This window comes from Erpetoichthys calabaricus, chromosome 3 (genome assembly GCF_900747795.2).
Source record: "Erpetoichthys calabaricus chromosome 3, fErpCal1.3, whole genome shotgun sequence".
NCBI lineage: Eukaryota > Metazoa > Chordata > Cladistia > Polypteriformes > Polypteridae > Erpetoichthys > Erpetoichthys calabaricus.
The window spans coordinates 76,711,757-76,732,438 of record NC_041396.2 but is presented as its reverse complement, the minus strand read 5'-3'; the positions used below and the strand labels follow the sequence as shown (position 1 = coordinate 76,732,438).

Below are 20,682 nucleotides of genomic sequence, written 5' to 3'. Positions count from 1 at the left end.
TGCTTCCTTTGTTTTTCCAGTTGGATCATAGGCAGATGAAAGAATTTACGCATCGTCAGTAGCAGGATTGGAACCAGCAAACCCTGCGTTTGAAGAGCAAAGCCTTAACCACTACATTACACTGTCTTCTAAATGTTGAGGAAGAGGCTACAAGTATTGAACAAACCATACCTGCAATGTGAATGTATGAGTGACCAAATTAATCAGTGAGTGTAGTGCAGGATTTGTAACTAAACCTATTTAAAAGTAATGCTAGAATACATTACTACAAATTTTTAAAAACTATATTACAGATAACTATCACAATTAAATTGAATGGTGTCCTGCCATAACCCAGTGACTATGCATTAGATTGGGGTTTCCCAAACATGGTCCTGGAGACCCACTGTGGCTGCAGGTTTTTGTTCAACCAGCTTCATAATCCGTGACAATACCCGATAAACACATCTGATTTAATTAGCTGGGTTTTTTTTTCCTCTTTTATTCAACATTCAGAAAAGCACAGCAGCATGATTTTTACATTTTTAAGACATTTAGAAGTATTTCTGCTTTTGCTATAGATTTAAATACTTAAATCTTTTCTTAATTTCATTATATGTTGCCCTTTCTCTGCAGTTTTCCTCCTTTGTTGCATCTTACTGACAATTAAAAACAAGCAGAACAGACACCCTGGCAAACACTGAATAATCAAAGACTGCAACTACTTTATTTACTAATTAGTGGGTCTGACGCTAAAGGATTAAACAATTAGAACACCTGGAAAAGTAGAATGAAAATCAAGATGAAAATTCTGTTCTTCCGGATGCTCCTGTTAGGGGTTGCCACAGCGAATCATCTTTCTCCATATCTTTCTGTCCTCAGCATCTTGTTCTGTTACACCCACCAACTGCATGTCCTCTCACCCCACATCCATAAACCTCTTAAGCCTTCCTCTTACCTGGCAGCTCTCTCTTTAACATCCTTTTCCCAATACACTCAGCATCTGTCGTCTGCACATGTCCAAACCATCGTAATCTTGCCTCTCTGACTTTGTCTCCCAACCATCCAACTTGACCCTCTAATGTACTCATTTCTAATCCTGTCCAGCCTCTTCACACCCAATGCAAATCTTAGGATCTTAAAAGGGAAAAAAAAATGTATCCCCATAACATTGCTTGGTACTTATATATATAAAAAAAAAAACAAAAAAAAAAACAGACTTAGTTCTCATAGTTCTCATTTCTATATTGTTCTCAAAACACAAAACTTGGGAAATAACAGTTCACTTAATTAGCCCAGCAATCCAATTAAAAACAGAGGCTGGTTGTAACAAAAACCTGCAGCTACAGTGGGTCCCGAGGACAGACTTGGGGAAGCACTGTATTAGATAAAGGAGGTTCCAAACATACACTATTGCACTGATGTACAAGTCGGTCATCAACTGGGGACGACTCAGTGCAGTTCAGAAATACAAACCACAATCACGGACACTTAGACTGTGATTGGGAGTATGAAAATACTGTATGACCAGAGGACCTGAATTCAGATGCATGATGCAGAATGCTAACCATTGTCACATTGCAGCCCCCTTTAATTCAGATCTATTATATTGCTAAAAGCCACAAGCACATTAGCATGTCTGTTCTCATATCTGCACATTTCTTGTCTAACACTGAGCTTCCAGGCTAAATTGAGAAGGAAATTACCATAATACACTGCATAATATAAACTACTACTATTTATAAAACCACTTGTTTTTTCAAAGTGTATATATGGTATTAACAAGTCTACTTAACAGTTTAGACATCACAGATGTTCACTGTAAAAGGAGAAGACACTTGACAATGACAAGATATAAACCACAACAAAGCAGAAACACCATTCAAACATGTATTCTCTAATAAAATGGGAGGACAGGGAAGCATGATTTACACACAAGTAAAAGGATGCCTTGTGGTCCTAATAAAGCTTTCAGATTGGTGAAGCCATATATACTTTTTTTTTTTTTTTTTATAAAAATACCAGAAACATAGTAACTATCAGTAAGGCCCTTCCTTGCTCACTTTTGCATCGTCTTTCTTTACTATAACCTAAAACATTTTACGAAGCATAAAGACCATAATTTGCACGATGCCACAGTTAAGAGAACTCTGCGTAGGCATATAAAGCAATATTGACATTAGAACGGACTTGCTAAAAAATTATTCCGTCACCCCCAACCATCCACTTCAGTCTGGATCAATCTTGTGCTCTCTCAAATTTGTTTAACCAAATCCCAGAAGACATTGTTGGGCACCAACAATAACAATACAATGTATGTTTTATTGACTTGTATGCCATAATCTGGAGTCTAGCTGATTGGGATGGCTCATTTGTTAACTAATCATGAATGCATAAAGTTTTACACTTCAGCTGTAATCCTTAATCATAGGAACTGAGCTACCCGACATCGAGTATGTTTCTTTTCACAATTTTTTTTTTTTTTTTTTTTAAATGCAACTTGTGTGGAGCTTTTTTCCCCCCCTCATATCAATTGAATGCTCTAATAAGCAATGAACAGGAACAGCAAAAGAAATAAATTTACCAAGAAACACTTAATATGTTAAATACTTTTTTCATACAAAATGGCATTTCCTTAGGATTTGGCACAGAGTAATTTCTTTTGAACCCAATGTTCACTTGAAACTACACACCACTGCAGGTCTCAAGAGTGTTGTATGAATCTTTCAAGCTTATTGGAAGTGGTTGTTAACAAGCAAAAAAGGACGACGGAACAAAACCATACTTCAGAAACAGGCTTTATATTTAAAAATAGTGGTGTTATCAAATTAGAAATTAATTTCCGAAAATGAATTGTGGTCAGGAAAGCACATAATATAAATCTATAAAATGTCTACTCCAAAATAAATATGCTGATTTGACAATAATTATTAAACCACAACTTATATAAGCCAATAGTGGTAGTGAAGACACCATAACAAAAATACAGGCTGTACTAGCTTAATGGAGAAAAAGGCAAGTTTACAGGTGATTCATTCAGGCAGTGTAGAGATAATTCAAAATACACATCTGAAATAGGTCTATTCCCTACTTATTCTTCATACAATGTCTGTCTACTGAGCAGATATACTATAAAATATCAATCTCTGTGGAAAACATTGCGTTCCACAGAATAATCTTGCATATCTTTAAAACTTCACTATACACATTAAACTGTATGAAAAGGATATGACATATCTAACAAAAAAACCCCAAAAAAACAGCATCATTTCTGATCATGCTCTATCAAAATATCTATTTTTCAGTGGAAATACAGCGTAAATAGGGCAGTCAACCAAGTCATTTTGCCCATCACTGTTTGTAGCCATTACAACTACCCAAGAAACTAGAATGACCACCATTCTTTACATGCATTAGTCACCTAGTTCTTTATTACACTAGTATTTAAAAACCCATAGGCACACAACACTCTGAAACATTGGAAGAAATCATTTTAGTGATTAAAGCCTGAGACACCCAGAAAGTTAATTCTGAAATCCTATAAACATTTATTTTAGGTCAACATCAAAAAGTTACTTCAATTCACATTAATTTTCAGCACCATTTCTTTCTTTTTTTTTTTTTTCTTTTCTTTAAAACTTGGCCTATTTAGTTTTTAGGCAATGTGGGGAATTTGAGCAAGTAACACTGCCTATACCACTGCACCAAACAGAATGCAAAACCATTGTATCTAAAAGGGCCTTTTCATTGGTTGTAAAAAGGTGGGAAGCAAACAGTAAAATACAATAACAGTCATAAAATGCATAATATACAACCATGATTGGACAAAGACAAAGAAAAAACATTGAACAAATCGGTGCTTCTCCGTAAAACATATATACAAAGAATTTGCACATATAAATATTGTGCTCAACAGTTTCAGAATATGCTTTATCATCAAGGTTGAAACTGACTTAATATACTAAAACTACTGCCAACTCTCCAAACTTGTATTAACATTAAAAAGTTTATATATGTTCCCTACATTCTCGTAATTATGGCATTATTTACATTTAAAACAATCACGTACCAACCTTGTGGTACTACTCAGATGAAGATTATGCAATGACACACATGCTAAAAAAAAAAAAAAAAATTATAGAAAATGATGCTCAATGCTGAAATGCATAAATCAAAAAAAAAAAAAAAAAAACCATATTCCCAAACCCCCTTTGACCTGGGGAACAATATTAGCCAAAGCTCCTCGATTGATAGAAAATTTTAGTGTTGAGAACACAGAATACCCATGAAAGACATTTGATAATACATAGCACCTTTCTCATTAAAAAAAAGTAACCTTTAAATTATATTGGTTATCTGGGCCAGTGGTTATAATAAATAGATGCAGGTGGCTCTTTACGGCGCAGGAAAGTTGGAGAGGTCATTGAAAGCCTGGCAAAGCTGCTGTATGCCTACAACATGAAATTTTAAACGAAGAAACATTACCCAAGGACTCAAAAAGCACCTAATTGTGGTGCCTTACAGTGTAAAAAGGGACACAAGGCATAAAAAAAAGGTATTACCATAACCTCTTAATTATGCCAACCAGTGTAGCAATTACTTAGTCAATACCTACCTACCAATCCATTCCTTATAACATAGTAGATAATCACAAATGGATTTGCATATAAAATTTTAAATTTCCCAGAAGACAAAGTGTGTCCCATTACTTTCACAGGAAAGGTAAAAAGTTCCTAAATCACCAACATTTAAAATTCTGCAAAACAGTATAGAATGTATAAATATTCCACTATTAGGCAATTAATTTAAATATGCAGGTATGGTTTATATAAATTACTTAAAAGAATAATCTATGCCCCACTGAAAAAGATTGGATTAGCCTCAGTCTCCACTGCTTAATGAATGCTCTATATGAAAAGTACAAATTAGTCCATTAATATTATTGTCAACAAATGGAACATGATTTTACCTTTTGCTAAATCACATTACTGTTGCCTCTCTGCTTTAAGGAGGCAGTTCCATAAATAATAGCTGCAAAAGATTCAACTGTTTGTAGTCAGAATATTAAGATGATCTACAGGCTTATTTAGTAGAGGCCAAAATGGATAAATCAAATGCCAACAAGCTGCTCATACAGTTAGTCTAATTTATTACACAACTATTGGGAGAGGTAAAGGCAAGGATCAAAACTCAATGTAAAATATAATGTATAGCGTAGTAGTATTACACTTGCCTTGAAACAAACATCAGGAGTATCACAAAATTGGAGGTTCTTTCCAAAAACATTCAAAAGAATAGTAGACTTTTGAATGCATTTCTGAAAAACACACATAAGCAAATAAGTAAAAAGGAAAAGAACCCTTTTATTGTAAACCTAGGTTTAAAAGTTTACAAGCGGAAGTGTCACCTTTCGTCATAATAATGAAGCTTTAGATATTCTAAAAACATTTTCAGCTTCAGTTGTCTCTCTAGAAACTTAATGCTGCTGCGGGACAATTATGCAATAAAACACAAAAAAAAAAACCAAAAAAAAAAAAAAACAACATCTCTACATGCTTCTAAAAAGGAGTTCTTTAAATCTGGATTGTCTACGTGTGGGTTAAAACTAGAATAAAAGACACAACTGATACTACACAAAAATCTTTTGTCATTTTACTTTAGTAAAAATCACATTTTACAGATAAAATGCATAACCCTGAAAATACTAAAACATCCCATCCTGCACAATGCTGAGGTTCCTCACATTACACATTAAAGCGTTGTAATAAAAAAAAAAAAAAAAAAAGAAAAAAAAAAAAAAAAAACAAATGTACAAAAATAAAAGTCAAATTAACCCATAAAGCTTCTAAGAGAACCCGCAGGCACTTCCTCCATCATGGAATGTTTTTCCTCTTTTCCGTTTTTTTTTTCCTTTAAAAGTGAGACTAAAAATAAAAAAACGTCGATCTGTGAAGATTTGAGGAGCAAGACCATCTGCACCATCAGTTCATTATTACAGCTCTCAGTAATATCCTGGGTGATACTGCTGGCTCCAAGGTTTCTGATTCCAGAACTAAAAATTAAAGGGAGGGGGAAAAAAATTGAACATTTGGGTTAACAGTGCAATTTAAAACAGCATACTATCTACACACATTCCTTTAAGCATACATAGCTACTAGTGTGGCTACATTTTTACAAAAAAAGAGAATGAAGTTTAATGCAATATTTTGACAATGGCTAGTACAACTTTCAAGAATTTTTATACCGCTCACATTCATTCATAGAGATGATGATGCCTATTTATGTATTTGATTTTGGAGCAATTTAGGTGAACTTGAACCAGAGTAGCTCCAAAACAGCCACTGACAAGATGTCATGCTTTGTCCCTTAAACAGGATCTGAATGCAGAAGCCTGCAACAATGCTATAAAGTTCACCCCCACCTGTGCCAATAACATCAGTAATAATCCTAAACCCATGCCGTGACAAAATATATAAATATACCTACAACTAAAGCTTGTCCAAAGCTTAAGAACCAAAACCAACTCATTTTTCAAGCACCAGAAAAAGATAACTTTTCCTAAGGAAAATGGCCGAAGTGTGTATATAAAAATTATACTTTGTAAATTAAGGATATCCAAACTTCATTAAAAAGTTTGGTAGTTATAATTGGTAAGGGTAGTTTAAACAAGCTTCTACTCAATGTAGTCCTAACACAATTTTGCTCAAAAAGAAGCTACGCCAGAAACACTACATTGGAGGTTACATTAATGGAAGCTTGACATTCCCTCTTATCTACCTGTAACTTGGAACAGGGAAATAGACATAACCCTGAAACAACTGCCAAGTCAAGAACAATCCCTAAAAGATACAGTATGTCACTTCATTACATAAAAACAAATTATGCAATGTATAACTACCAATTGGTCTAGCCCCCATATCTTTGGAATCTGGGAAGAAATCAGACTTCCCCTTCCACAAAACAAATGGTGACAGCGAATGTTACATAGTAATTAAACAGAATTTGTCCAAATAGAAAAATTTATTGAAGCAATAAAGTTATGACCATAGTACTTAAGAAATTGAACACTTGTGAACCATTTAATGCCTGCTGCCACACTTGTTTCTTAATATTGTTTAATTTTAAATTAGTTTAGCACAATTTTAAACTGAGGAATATTTTATAGTATAAATGCCAACTCTACTTTGCCTTCGTTATGGACGGATTTGGATTTTTGATTTTTTTTTCCATAAACCTGGGACAGGCAGTGTTGGTAAAGCCTCCAATTATGTTGTGGTACATGTTCTATTTTCCTGTATTAGGCCTAATTAAGAAAAATCAATAAATTGTGAAGAACAAGAAAAACATCCCTAACATAATACATACCCCTTGTTGCCAGCTCTGGTTAAAGGCTTGAGCCTTGTTCATGCTGTAGTTTCCATTTTTGAAGCCACGGTTGTTTCCACCTCTTCCTCGGAACTAAAAACAAATATTTAACAACAATTATCATCTTTTAAAGAGCAACCTATTTTAAAGTGGGAATGATTATCATGTTTTTAACTATCAATATATCAAATCAAGATCAATATATCTAAAATTGATCATACATTTAGGCTACAAATATTACATTGTCAGTGCTGCTTCAGTTGAAGTAATTTTCTGAAGTTGAGATAATATTGGATCAAAGGCAATAATAAAATATTCTGCTAAGACCTGGTAAATTTCATTTGTGCTGCCAGAATATGTTAGTAGTTCTATTATATAATTAATACTATTATATAATTAATACAAGTGTATAAAGTTAGACTTAAAGTCTACAACTGTTACTAGAACCAGAGTGTGCTTGACCAAGTCAAATACAAGCTTAACATTTTTTGCAAGTTGCATAATTGGGAAGGTATCAAACATTGTCTATAGAATATAATGTGATTGGACCAATCATTAACTAGACATCATTCTCAAATGTGCATGGCTGAAAAATTTACTAGTTGCAGTTATGGCAGAATTAAACAATACACATAACAAGTGCATTAGCAAACAGTCATGGGACAGATGCGCCCGCCCCCTCCATTCATTAATTCTGGGAGACAACAAAAAGATTTGATCACACTGGAGCACTTACTATTCATCTTGCATTATTAACAAAATATAAGCCAATACCTGAAGGACCACCGAGTAAATAACCAAGTAATAGGAGTTTAAGGCAAGCTAACCAGATGGGTACAAAACCTACTGGAACATAGCCACCAATCATGTTTGTTTCCGAATGATGCGACCTTAACTTATCATGGAGACACACGTGAATTTAAGATAAGTGTGTAACAATATTCATTAATCTGTAGATGGAGCAATCAAGTGGACTGGAGGATTTTCAGGAATTAGCAAAATTAGTGGATTGAACAAAAACACACATGGACTGATGTGTGGTAGAAGTTTTAATGAAAACAAAGGTTACGGAATTACATGTAAGCACTGAACTATACTTGCGTATCAAATGAAAAATTTTTCCTGCAACAAAATGGTTAATGGTAAACTGCACCTTTAACATACACCAGATAGAATCAAACTAGAAATGCATCAAGATAATTACTGCCATAAGAGTCAACTGGAAAGCCAAATGAGAAAAGATATCATAATTTTAACAGCTACAACCTACAAGTCTCCATATTGCTAACTGCTGCGCTAGTCTATCATGTATACCTTCACTACACACCACAGTAAATTTTAAGTGAGTTGGATGCAACAACTACATTCATCTAAGTTTCTATTGCCAAATGTAGGAAGAGGGAAAAAAAAAAAAAAAAAAAAAAAAAAAGTTACTCGTACCTGGTTGAAGTTGCCTCTATTTGCACCTCCTCGGTTAGCACTTCCCCTGTTCATGGCACCCCCTCTTGGCATGTTGCCCCTTCCTGGAGCACCTCGAGGAGCACTTCCCCTGTTTGGCATGCCTCCACCTCTGCTGAAGTTACCACGATTAGAGAAGCCACCCCTGAAACCAGGAGGTGGAAGATACCCTCTTGGGGGTCTGTTAAATGCTGCTCTGTTCCCAGGTACTACAAATAAAGTATATAAAACACAATTGTAATAAAGTACACAGCAATGTAAAAGGCTATTTAAGTAAACTTTACATAACTTGTCCTCGTTACATCAATCATTATGTGCAGACCATCAGCCATTGCTTGTTCACTTATAATACATTTTGATCAGGCACCAACAATGTCTGATTGTACAGAATATGTACATTAAATAAAATATGCTCAATTACAAGTGCTTTAAAAATTACAAAATGAGATATGATCCAAATGTCAACAGAAAAAGAAAATTCCTCAGGCAATGGATATTACCTCCTCTGAAGTTGCCACGATTCTGAAATCCTCCACGACCTCCCCTCTGTCCTTGGCCACCACTGCCACCACCTCTGTTGTACTGGTTCTTGTTTCCTCTTGCTCGATTACCTCCTTTCTTGGTTGCTCCTCCCTGGTTCTGTTTCTTTTCAGCAGGCAGTGCAGACTTGCTCTCTTCTTTATACTGTTCTACAAGCTTCTGTGCCTCCTCCTTCTGCAGTTCTACATAGGTGACTTCATCAAAACATTCACCATCCTCTGGCAGTGTAAAAATACCTGTAGTGTTGAACATGATATAGTTTATATGCTAGTGAGTCAATTAAATAAACTATCATAGGACACACTCCCATAACATAATTCAGGTCTCATTGAATGGTGTAGTTTCAAAAACAATTACTTTAGAATGGATATAAGATCAATTAATTCCAACTATAGCTTTTCATTCTACCAAATTCATTAAAAATTAAATGTCTTGGCAATCAAATGAAATATGCAGAATTTTTTTCAAGCATAAAACACCACACACTTCAGAGGCTTTTACACAGTGTATGCTTTTAATGTCAAAAAGGTATAACGACCCTTTGATTGACCTGCATTAGATAAGGAGCTGGTGGAACAAAATTTAAACTGGCACCAGAGGATTGCATCACACTGATGGAATTATATTTTTCACTTTGTGATCAACAAGATTTTGTTGAACTAGGCAGCACACATTCATCTCCACAAAAATTTCCCTGGGACCACCAAAGCTGACATTAGTCTACTTTGAAAAAGATGGGGAAAAATGATAAAAATTGTCAATTGCTGTCCCCATCAAGTTATCGAGCACACAGATATGGCAATAACTTAACCAAGCTCCCCCCCCCCCCCAGAATATACTGCAAAATGATCACAATATTCATCTAGTACCTTTCATTTTAAGAACAGCCTGCTCAGGAAGATCTTTGCCATCTGCTTCTGCCTTCTTTTGAGTTCGTTGCTTATAGTCTTCATCAGTCGGGCATACTACCACTGCTTTTCGCTGAAAACCGGCAAACAAACACATCTTCCGCCGCTGAGCTGGTGCTGACACATTAGTCTACATATAAAAATAAATCATGCTTAGGGATACCCCTCAAGTGCAACAACAATGCCCGTAATACAAAACACACAAATCAAGAAGGTTGTTACTGCCCTACCTGGTCCAGAATATAATTGCGCTTTTTACGAGCAGCAATTTCAATAAACTTCCCCAAGAACAGTGGAGCACGCTGAGAAATGGCAGTCAGCTTTGCTGTATCTATCATCTGACGTTTAAAACTTGAAATCTGAGGGAAAGAAGAAAATACACATTAAAAGATAAAAGAAATAAGCCTTAATATATTTTCATATGAAAGTATAATTTAACTTTAGTATTTGTGATGCAACATGAAACTATCACAAAAACTATTCAGGGCATGAAACTATCACAAAAATTATTCAGGGCACAGCCTTTATTCTTTTACCAAAGATGTACTGAAAAAATTACCATCATCTTTTCCAGGATTGTGTTTGTTCCAAGAACATTGTATTTACCAGGGTTTGCTTCAACATGCTTCATAACCCAAGTAGTCTTGCCTGCTCCAGGCAATCCCACCATGACAATAACCTAAACATAGATGACAGAAGATGGATATAAATTTTTTGATATATATATCTCAATTTTAATTAATGAAATAAGATGTTATTACTGCTAAGAAATTGTACCTCACACTCTTTTTTGGTCTCGGGACCCTTTGGGCCCCTGACCCTGTTATCCACTGCAATCTGCTGAAGAAACATGTAACCCTCAGGCACAGGGAAGTAAGGCTCTTCCTTCTGTCCAAAGTTGAACTCTACTGCACAGTTATGGCATAGAACATGCGGAAAGAGAGGCCTCTCAGTGAGAGATTCTTTGCTGACTTTAAAAGCAATGCCAAGATCCTTGCCATTTTTAGAAAAGGAAAGTTCCACTTCTTCACCATCAAAATTCTAAAAGATAAAAATTAGGAAAATAATTAAATCATCTTTTAAACTGGATAATGTGATGTATAGAGGAGCTTTACATATATGATGAGTTTTAACAAAGACATTTGACCATAAACAAATTCAACAATATTCATTAAGACATTATCCAGTTATATTTATTAAAAACACCACACACAAGCATTAATCATCCAAAATAAAGTTACACAAACCAGGTAGATACTGAAATCGATGCTAGAGGGGAATACACTAAACTCCTATGCACTGTTTGGCTCCCGGCACTATTCCATCAGCCATGAGCATTTCTACCAGGCTCAAATCTTTTACTGAAAATGCTACCCCATTTCAGTTTAGGATTTAATAAGGTTTCTCTTGACCTCCATTAGTTGCCAAGATTATCATTCATGTGATGCTGATAAGGGGTGTTCACCAAAGCAGACTTCTGCATTTAGTCAATAAATGCAATATTTGTATTTTCACTATGCAGCCATTTCTGTAAAGATTTTTTTTGCTAGCAGCATTGATGAAACCCATTTTATCTTTTACATCATTCTGGGCAAGTTTTTTCACATGTCACTACCACATACTGAGCAGATCAGAAACATTCACAGCAGTACTAGCCTAATGCCACCTTGCCGGTTATGCATTTTACAATTGTTTCAGTGGCTAGCTCACGTATGGGTTTTTTTTTTTTTTTGTTTTTTTTTTTTTTTTTTTGTTACTGTGGAAGACTTGGCCTTGGCAATAATTTTAACAGATGTGTTAGTCATACTTGTCAAATCTTAAGTAATAAAGACTTTACATAATATACTATCCAGAAATTTTAATAAATACAACAGTGCATCCAGACATTTTCTATAATTTGAAACTAATCATACAAAGCATGATTTTCATATAAAAAAATCTTTTCATAAGAGGTAGGTTGACTTAAACGTGCGCTACACTTTCATTGTGTAAATTAATCAGATTTAGTACTTGGCATATAAGCTTACTGTATGTAGCTAACCAACCTTAAATGCCAATAAGCTTTATGTAGGCATTCTGGACCGATTAATGAAAAAGGCTGTATTCAGGTTTAAAAACAAGTGCAAAGTTATAAACAGTGTGTCCAGCCAACAATTTTACATTAGTTTATACAAGATAAGCATCCATCCATCCATTTTCCAACCCGCTGAATCCGAACACAGGGTCACGGGGGTCTGCTGGAGCCAATCCCAGCCAACACAGGGCACAAGGCAGGGAACCAATCCTGGGCAGGGTGCCAACCCACCGCAGGACACACACAAACACACCCACACACCAAGCACACACTAGGGCCAATTTAGAATCGCCAATCCACCTAACCTGCATGTCTTTGGACTGTGGGAGGAAACCGGAGCGCCCGGAGGAAACCCACGCAGACACGGGGAGAACATGTAAACTCCACGCAGGGAGGACCCGGGAAGCGAACCCAGGTCCCCAGATCTCCCAACTGTGAGGCAGCAGCGCTACCCACTGCGCCACCGTGCCGCCCCAAGATAAGCATTTATTCTATAAATCTTAAATCTCCATTGTACGGAGTACTAAACTGATTTAGTGGCACAGGTTTACAGCTGTGGGCTCACAGATCAAGGTCTTGGATTTAAATGGACAAGCAGGTTAGAAAATGGGTAAAAATAAATTGAGTAAAGCTACATTCTAGGTATAGGGATTTTCATAATTTAAAAACCACTAGTGAAGCAGTCTCAATTTAATACTCATCTAGATGTGATCTTAATATTCTAATAGCCGAAATAATGAAAAATTTAGTTAAATAAAACACCACACATTAACATCATTGTACCACCTACCAAGAAAGCACCCTAAACAGCAAATACATTAACCCTCATAATCAGAACACTCAGTGCATTGTCTGATACTTAAATGCAAATTCGTATAGCTAGACCATACTGCATTCAAAATTCATACTCCGTGTTAAAATAAGGCTAAGAGATAATTTGCAGAATTTACAGATTCCAGAATATAGGGCTAAAAATGACACATGCCAACTCATATGCTAGGCATACACAAAGAAAATGTTAGATTTTTTACAACACATACGGCTTTGCTTCCTAAAATCTCAGGTACTATGTAGTGTAATTCTAAACAAACATCTTTCTCTGCAAGGCTGGTGTCTGCCCTTCCTGGCAATTGTTTAAACATATCTGGAAAGTAATCACGTGGCCAAGATAACGTGGCCAAGATAAATGTATACATCTCCTTTAGTTAAAAGAAAAAACGAATTCCACTTGTATATAAAAAATGTGCATTATCTAGTGTAATACTCATATAGACCTTTGATCACTATACAAATAAACCTTGTAGATGCTTTGTAAATAAAAGCAAATTTGGTCATTATGCAACACTATCACGTAACAAAACAAAATTAGCTACTATGGAATCTCAAACTTTTTCATCACACTAGGACCTGCCAGCCAGTCTCATTAATAAACAAGAAGCAAAGGGTACTCAAAACCATATGAGCCCTCCATCCCATGACAACCTGATATCCTTATTGACTGGTATGTCATAGATCTAAGAAGCATTACTTCCAAGCCAAAAGGGGTCTTAACTTACAATCAAGCAACCTATCACATCATTTTCATCATATCCCTCTCCAAAATCTTCAGTCACACAATTAGTGGTCTTCTTTCCCTTCATTGAGTAGGCATAAGAGAACTCTTCTTCCCCTAATAAGGAGAGAGAAAAAACATTTCAATTTCAAAAAATTAAACCTCAAAATATTTTCCCACAACGCCTATCTGATGTTAGCAGAGTAGCACGCATGCACATATTTTCATTGGACTCTGGTATATACAACACATTTACAGTAGCAGAAAATACACATCAACTCACCAAGAAGCAAGCTGCCTTCTTCCAATGACCAGCCAATCTGTACATCATGTACTTCAATCCCTTTACTTGAGATATGCTTTACTGGAATTTTCTCAATTACCTAAATGTAAAACAAAAAAAAAAAAAAAGCTTAAAGAAAGTGAAGTAACACATATGTTTAACTTAAAACAACTAACCTGGTAAAGTAACACAAATTCACACATATTTTACCTTCATCTCAAAGCAGGCCTTTCCACTTGCAATGCCATAGGTAGCTCTACCTCCAGCCCAGAGATAAGCAAAACTTTCCATAGTCAAAGATGAAGCGCTGTAACGGTCTCTTGAAATTTTGAAGTGTAGATCACTGTTGTCTGTATCGGTGTGATAGTCAAAATAAATGTACAGAACAAAAAAAAACAAAAAGCTCCATTAACATTTTCAAAAGAGGGAATAAATCCAGAAAGTTTTACCCCTTCAGTACACTACGGCAACTACCAGAAGGTAACAAAAAATTGAGTTGTGTAAAGCAACAAGTGTGAAAAATATATATAAAGATACACTGGAAAATTAAACATTCTAAAAGGTTTAAATAAACATTTACAATAACTGCTAACTTTGTTCAATAACATCACAAATATTTTACAGCGGACAAGATGTAAAACGTCCTTGTTGTCTAATTATCTGCAAGTGTGACTCCCACAGCTTGAAAAAACTAAATGCACCCCAACCTGACAGTGCACATAATTGTACTACTTACTAGAGCTTATGGTCATAATTTATCTCCTATCGTTTCAATCATATTGCAGTAAAGCCAAGGTATGTTGTGTTGACAATTACAGTTCACATTCACTAAACTATTTGCCAACAGTGTTTAATTAGGTATATACAGACTTTGCTTGCAAATATGCAGTCTGTCTTTTTGTACATTATTGACATTTTTTTTTTTTTTTTTTAAAGGCATCAAATGTCAGTTTCCACCACATAATCAATGTCATAGAGGAATTGAAAAAATTAACATTTGACCATTAAACTATAACCAGAGTGGGTTTTCTGAATACATAGCACAAATCAAAACTCACATGTGTCCAAACAAACAGTTGTATCATCAAACTCTTCATCTTCTTCTTCAAGAGGTGGTTGGGGAGATTTTGCCCTGAAAAAAGTATTCACTCACATTACTTGAAATATGTGCAAATAATCCCTTGACATCTAACTCCTAATGAATGCATTTAAATACAACATTCATTATCTCTAGTAGTAGCAGCCAACACCTTTTAACAATGTTTGCCAAATATTGAAAGAGAAATTATAAACCTAACAGCAAGAAAAGAAATCATGCAAAGGTTTAAAATACAATTGTATAAATGCAAATTACGATCCACTGCATGACCTAAGAATTCGTATTTGTCAAAACTAAAAAACAGAACACACTGCTTAAGCTATACATAAAACTAAAAACAACAACAAAAAAAACAACTCTTAACACTAATGAAAATAAAAACAAATGTAAGTGAAACAAAGATCATTCAAAATTACCATCTCTTCTACTTTGCGGTTTCGATGTAAAGCAATATATCACGTCAGGCTCAACCATACATAGTCTCTTACCGGCTGTATTTGTTTTCTTCAATAAATTCAAAGTAGCCCCTTCCGTGTTCTTCTCGGCGCCTTTTAACGCCTTTCTTGTTTTTCTGGTCTGCCTTTTTATCTTTTGCAGCATCGCCTATAAATCGAAAAACTCCACAATATTACTATTTCCAAGTCGTAAATCAAGCGGCGAGAGTGCGTATGATTGAATACGACGTCTGTAAACACACACAATAGACCGATTAACTCAAGGTGGCTATCACGACAAAGATTTCACTTCAATCAAATCGTAGCTACCACCATCATGGCAATCTGGCAACACAAGTACATTAGCATGCTATCGAGACAATGTAGCTAACAAAGCACGCCCGCCGATTATAAGAAAAATTAACAGCCAACCTATTTTCTCACCACTTCTCCTCGATACAAAAGCCCAGAACCGCAGGCATACACACGCAAGCTTGCGAACACAAGAAACGGCGATATATGCTCATACATATAAATTACAACTGAATTTCTATGTCTTTTTCTATCACACAACACACACACCCCCTCCTCCTCTCCTTCCCACCCGCCATCCCCTCCAGCAGGAAGTGACGTGTGGGAAGCTCTCTCGCTTTTTTTCATTTTTTTTTTTTAGATTCAGGGCCAAAATTAAAAAAAAACACATTTAAGATATAAGTGTGCGGTACAAACATGGTGCGGTAAAAATCAATACCTCCCGTAACTAAAAAAATCACAAATATAAACTGACTGCTTCATAATGAGTAAGCGGTGATAAGGAACAATCAAACATTAAAAACGACACACATTTTGTCCGGCAACAATGGCTTTTTTCTTCCGCTGCTGGTAAACGATAGCTTGAACAAAAGCTTTTCACGCATCTGATGCCCTCTTTCATACAGGCTCTCTCCCATCCAATGTAACCCATCTCGTTCCCTCCATTAAAAGACCATTTCTGCACACAGGGGAAACACAGCCGCTACGCGCCATTCAGCGCCACCATTTCATTATTTTCACTAAGCAGCAGCAACCATGTGCATCTTTGTCTAGGGTGCAGCCGGAGCCACAAATAGCAGATCACGTCATACGGGGCAGCCTGACCTCCAGTGCAGCCCCCACGATATTACACAGTCGAAAACTAAATGATCAGAACGAGCAGTCTCCATCAGCCCCGTCAATCCGTGCAGCTTACTACACGTTACAAACGACCGGAGGCCATCGCACGTCTTACTCCATTGCTACCATTAATGCGAGTGAAACACGTGATTCGCTAGCGGTCCGATTGCTCACCTTCGGCGGACTGGGATCCAGGTGCCCCGTCCTCCTCATCAAACTTGTCCATTTCAATTCCTGCGTCTTCATCCTCGTCAAATTTATCCATTTCGACCCCAGTGTCTTCCTCTTCGTCTTCGCCCATTGCATCGTCTTGATACTCCTGGCTCTCGCCATCGGCTGCTTCAGCTCCCTCTTCCCCGGTCACTTCGGCGCTTGCACTCGCTTGATCGCCCTTTCCGGACGTCCCTTGCAGATTTACTGCTGCTTGCCGAGCACCAGTCCCACCACTCGAATCCCCCGTCGTCGCAGTGGCACCCGCTTTACCCCCACCGGTTCTCCCTTCCTCCTCCTCCTCTTCGTCCGCCTCCATGTTCTCCCCGGCCATTTCTTCTTCGAGATCCTCGGCCATCTCGTCGTAACCACCTGCACCTTCTGAGCCTCCCTCTGCTCCATTTTCCTCTCCGCCCGGACCGGGAAAACCGCCGCCAGCTTTGGCCTCTTCATCAAGCGCGGCCTGCAGCCGGTCCATCAGCTCGGCCTTCAGACCCTTGTCTGAAAGCCTACGCTTCTTCAGCTCGTCCTTCAACTCGTTCACTTTCAATTTCTTCACGTTAATTGAACTCATTTTCCGCGTTGCTTCTCGCTGCCCGGAATATAGTGAGTCTTCGACTTATATTATAAACAATTTTCGCAAACGAGAGAGTATTTAGTAAGCAGAGCTGCCAATAATTTCTACTGCGCCAAACACTTCTCTCGCTCTAAGTCTCTCCCACTGGCAACAGCACGGCCGACAACCGCCACTCGTACGTAATATAGCTTTACCGTATTAAAGGGAGTGGAGAATGAGAGGCGGGTTCTACCGTAATACTCAGAGCGCGGCGCACACCCATTTCAAACTTGACTTTTTGAGCGGTAACCAGTCAACAATGAGCTTTACCTAATGTCTTAGAAAGTAAGTATTGTCAGATTATTACATGACAAGAATTGTGCCACAAAACTGTAGGTTCCATAACTGTGAAACAAAAACATATCATATAAAAAATGAGACATGTAATTAATTATTTGCACAAATTTAGCAAATTAACCAGAGTTAAATTCTTAGGCAAAAATATAACTATTCTTTAGAAGATACATTATACATTTTTACATATTTTTTGGGTGTTGGTTGAATTTTGTTTTTCTTTTTTCTCCTTATTATTCGTTTCAAAGTAAATGGTTCTATGTTTGTGTTATTTGTTTGATTGAGTAGCATGCCATTGTAATATTCTGTTTTTGAAAATAAAAAAGGAGATGCATTATATTTACCACTTCATTTGCTTTTACTTTATTTATTTTTCATGTTTTTTTCACCATCACATATTTTTATTTTTGTGACAGTGATTCGTGTATTTAATTATGAGATCTTGAAGTTAAATTAATTGTTACCTTAGTAGTAAAAGTAAAATTTTGTTTACATTTTACTTAAGCTGAAAAGAGGACGCAGTGGTTAGCAATGGTACTACACAACTCCGAAATGTTTAAACCCCAGGCCTGGTCAGTATAGTTTGCACATTCACCTTGTGGAGCTAGAGTAGGTCTGTGTCAGCATGTGTTTACACATTCATCTTGTTTCCAAGTGTCTGTTTGCCAGATATTGTCATTTTTCTTCCCACATGCTAAAGACATTATTTTGCCTGATCATTCTTAACTACCCACTGAGTTGTGAATGAGTTTTTCCTATGGTAGACTGGCATCCTATTCAGTATGGACTCCTGTTCTGCTCTTTTTTCTTTCCTCGGTGGACTCTCATTCCATTCTACTCTGAATTTAAGCAGTGTCAGGAAATGGATCAATGAATGAAATTAATTTGTATTTTAAGGATGGTTGAGCAGTGCAGTGTGGTGATAAACTGCTTTATGGAGCTAGTCTCCTACGTTCAAATCCTGCACCTGGCTGTGAACTGCGTGTAGTTCGCATGTTCTTCCTATGATTGTGTGGGGCTTAACTGGGTATCATGGCTTTTATCCCACATCCCAAAGTATGTGCAGGGTAGGTTAACTGGTGACTCTAAATTGGTCCTGGGAGTATGCATGGTTTGAGCATGTTATTTTCTTTGAACTTCTTTCAATCATCAGTTTTGGTTATTTTAGACATACTTTTGTTTTCCTAGAGAGAAAGTTGTTTGCAGCAGGAAAGTGCAGGACATAAGGCATTGTTAATCATGTACAAGAAAGTAAGCCAAGACACAACTGACATCTAATGTTATCATAAGTAAATACACTCAAGATTAGTACAAAAATGAATAATTACCTTAACAGTAAATAACAGTACACAAAATAATATATCAAAATTTAGTAGCATCTCCACAAGTAACAGAATTCAAAATGCTTATAGCACTACGAATAAAAGAGTTCTTGAATCTTTTGCTCTTAACACTCAGGAACCTACACCTGCAGCCATTATGGCAACAGCCGAAATGTAGGAAAAAGAGGATGGCTACTATCTGACAGAACTGAGATGGCCTTCATTCTAATCTGTTTATAATGCAATTTAGTGCATGCTGCAAACCAATAACTTTACTGCTAACTTTTAAAATGTTGTTAATGCTGAGTTTGCAAACCAACAAATAAAAGCAAATGTAACAAGATTCAATAAAAGACATAAAAAAAATTGTCATTATGGTTTTGTTCACTTTAAAACAACTGAGTTTCAACTTGTTTTATTTATAGTTTGTTTCATTTTTTATCAGAAATACTTTATACTGCACCCAAAAAATAATACAAATTGACACATAACAGAATTAAAATCTTCCAATTCACATTGTTAAATGTTATCTGTCTTTCTATCTATAGTAAGCAAAAGAAAATGTTCGTACTTTGCCATATGGCGAAATCAACAGTTAGTATAAAAGTGCATTGAGGAACCAGTGAGTCTTTAGCTTAGATTTGGCAACTGGAATGCAAAAAAACATTTTTGGATACCATTGGATTAAGCAAGTTTAGGAAATGACTAGATGGATGGCTATAAATGTTTAATTGGTATCCACCCTACTCCTGCAATACATGCTTAATGAAAGTGAAATATTGGAGTTTATCGTAAGTGGAGGATGAATGCAAATAAGCAGCATTATGTTCAGGACTGATTCAGTATTTAGCTTCATTGCTACCAGCAGAGCTACTGGCTCCAAGTGGCCCCACTTGGAAAAAGTTGATAATGAAAATAGATGGTCTGAGGTCTGGATAAGTATGGAAGGAGTCCCAGTTTTGTTGTTTATATATTTATAACAATAAATTGTTGAGGATTTACCGCTGGAGCCACAAGAAGTTCTATAATATCCTTATTTGTTTCTGATCTATAGAAAATAAATGTGTTTTTCAGACTAGGGGTTGGCGCTGTCCTCTGATTCTTTCTCCTTGTTTCCTCTGCAGACCATCAGAAGAACACACCTCCTAAAAACATCACTTTCGCTTCCAGTTCCTCAGAACCTGCCTCCTAAAATACATCATTTCCACTTTCGGTCCCTCCTCTTCCTGTCAGTCAGCTATATAATGTCCATGTTTGTCATTCTACATCAGTTCTGTTTTGGACTCGTGTATAATGCTGTTTGTTTTGCCTTAACCTGCCAAAATTCTTCAAGCATATGGGGTAGCTACCCCAAACATTTTCCTGTATCCTCTGTTTATTTTACAGTTATTTACAG

General features: G+C 36.5%; 1 protein-coding gene across 1 annotated transcript; it reads right to left on the bottom strand.

The window, feature by feature from the left end:
• Positions 1–5,322: 5,322 nt before the first annotated feature.
• hnrnpua (heterogeneous nuclear ribonucleoprotein Ua) lies at positions 5,323–17,804 on the bottom strand. The gene is made up of 14 exons (XM_028796934.2): positions 17,019–17,804; positions 15,747–15,861; positions 15,218–15,291; positions 14,370–14,509; positions 14,160–14,259; positions 13,881–13,993; positions 11,028–11,291; positions 10,810–10,929; positions 10,481–10,609; positions 10,212–10,380; positions 9,303–9,578; positions 8,785–9,011; positions 7,345–7,437; positions 5,323–6,031 (listed from the first exon to the last, which is right to left on the bottom strand). The coding sequence occupies exons 1-14, from the start codon at positions 17,626–17,628 to the stop codon at positions 5,981–5,983; spliced, it is 2,481 nt and encodes an 826-aa protein (XP_028652767.1). The 5' UTR covers positions 17,629–17,804; the 3' UTR covers positions 5,323–5,980.
• Between the last annotated feature and the right edge of the window lie 2,878 nt (positions 17,805–20,682).

Bases quoted from the DNA above. Each gene is read 5' to 3' on its own strand.
- hnrnpua (XM_028796934.2), bottom strand. From the start codon at position 17,628: ATGAGTTCAATTAACGTGAAGAAATTGAAAGTGAACGAGTTGAAGGAC. The intron at 11,292-13,880 runs GTAAGTTAAGAC...TTTATCTTTTAG, and splicing joins ATGTGATAGGTTGCTTGATT to AATTTTGATGGTGAAGAAGT. The intron at 7,438-8,784 runs GTACGAGTAACT...ATTTGTTTTTAG, and splicing joins ATAGAGGCAACTTCAACCAG to TTCCGAGGAAGAGGTGGAAA.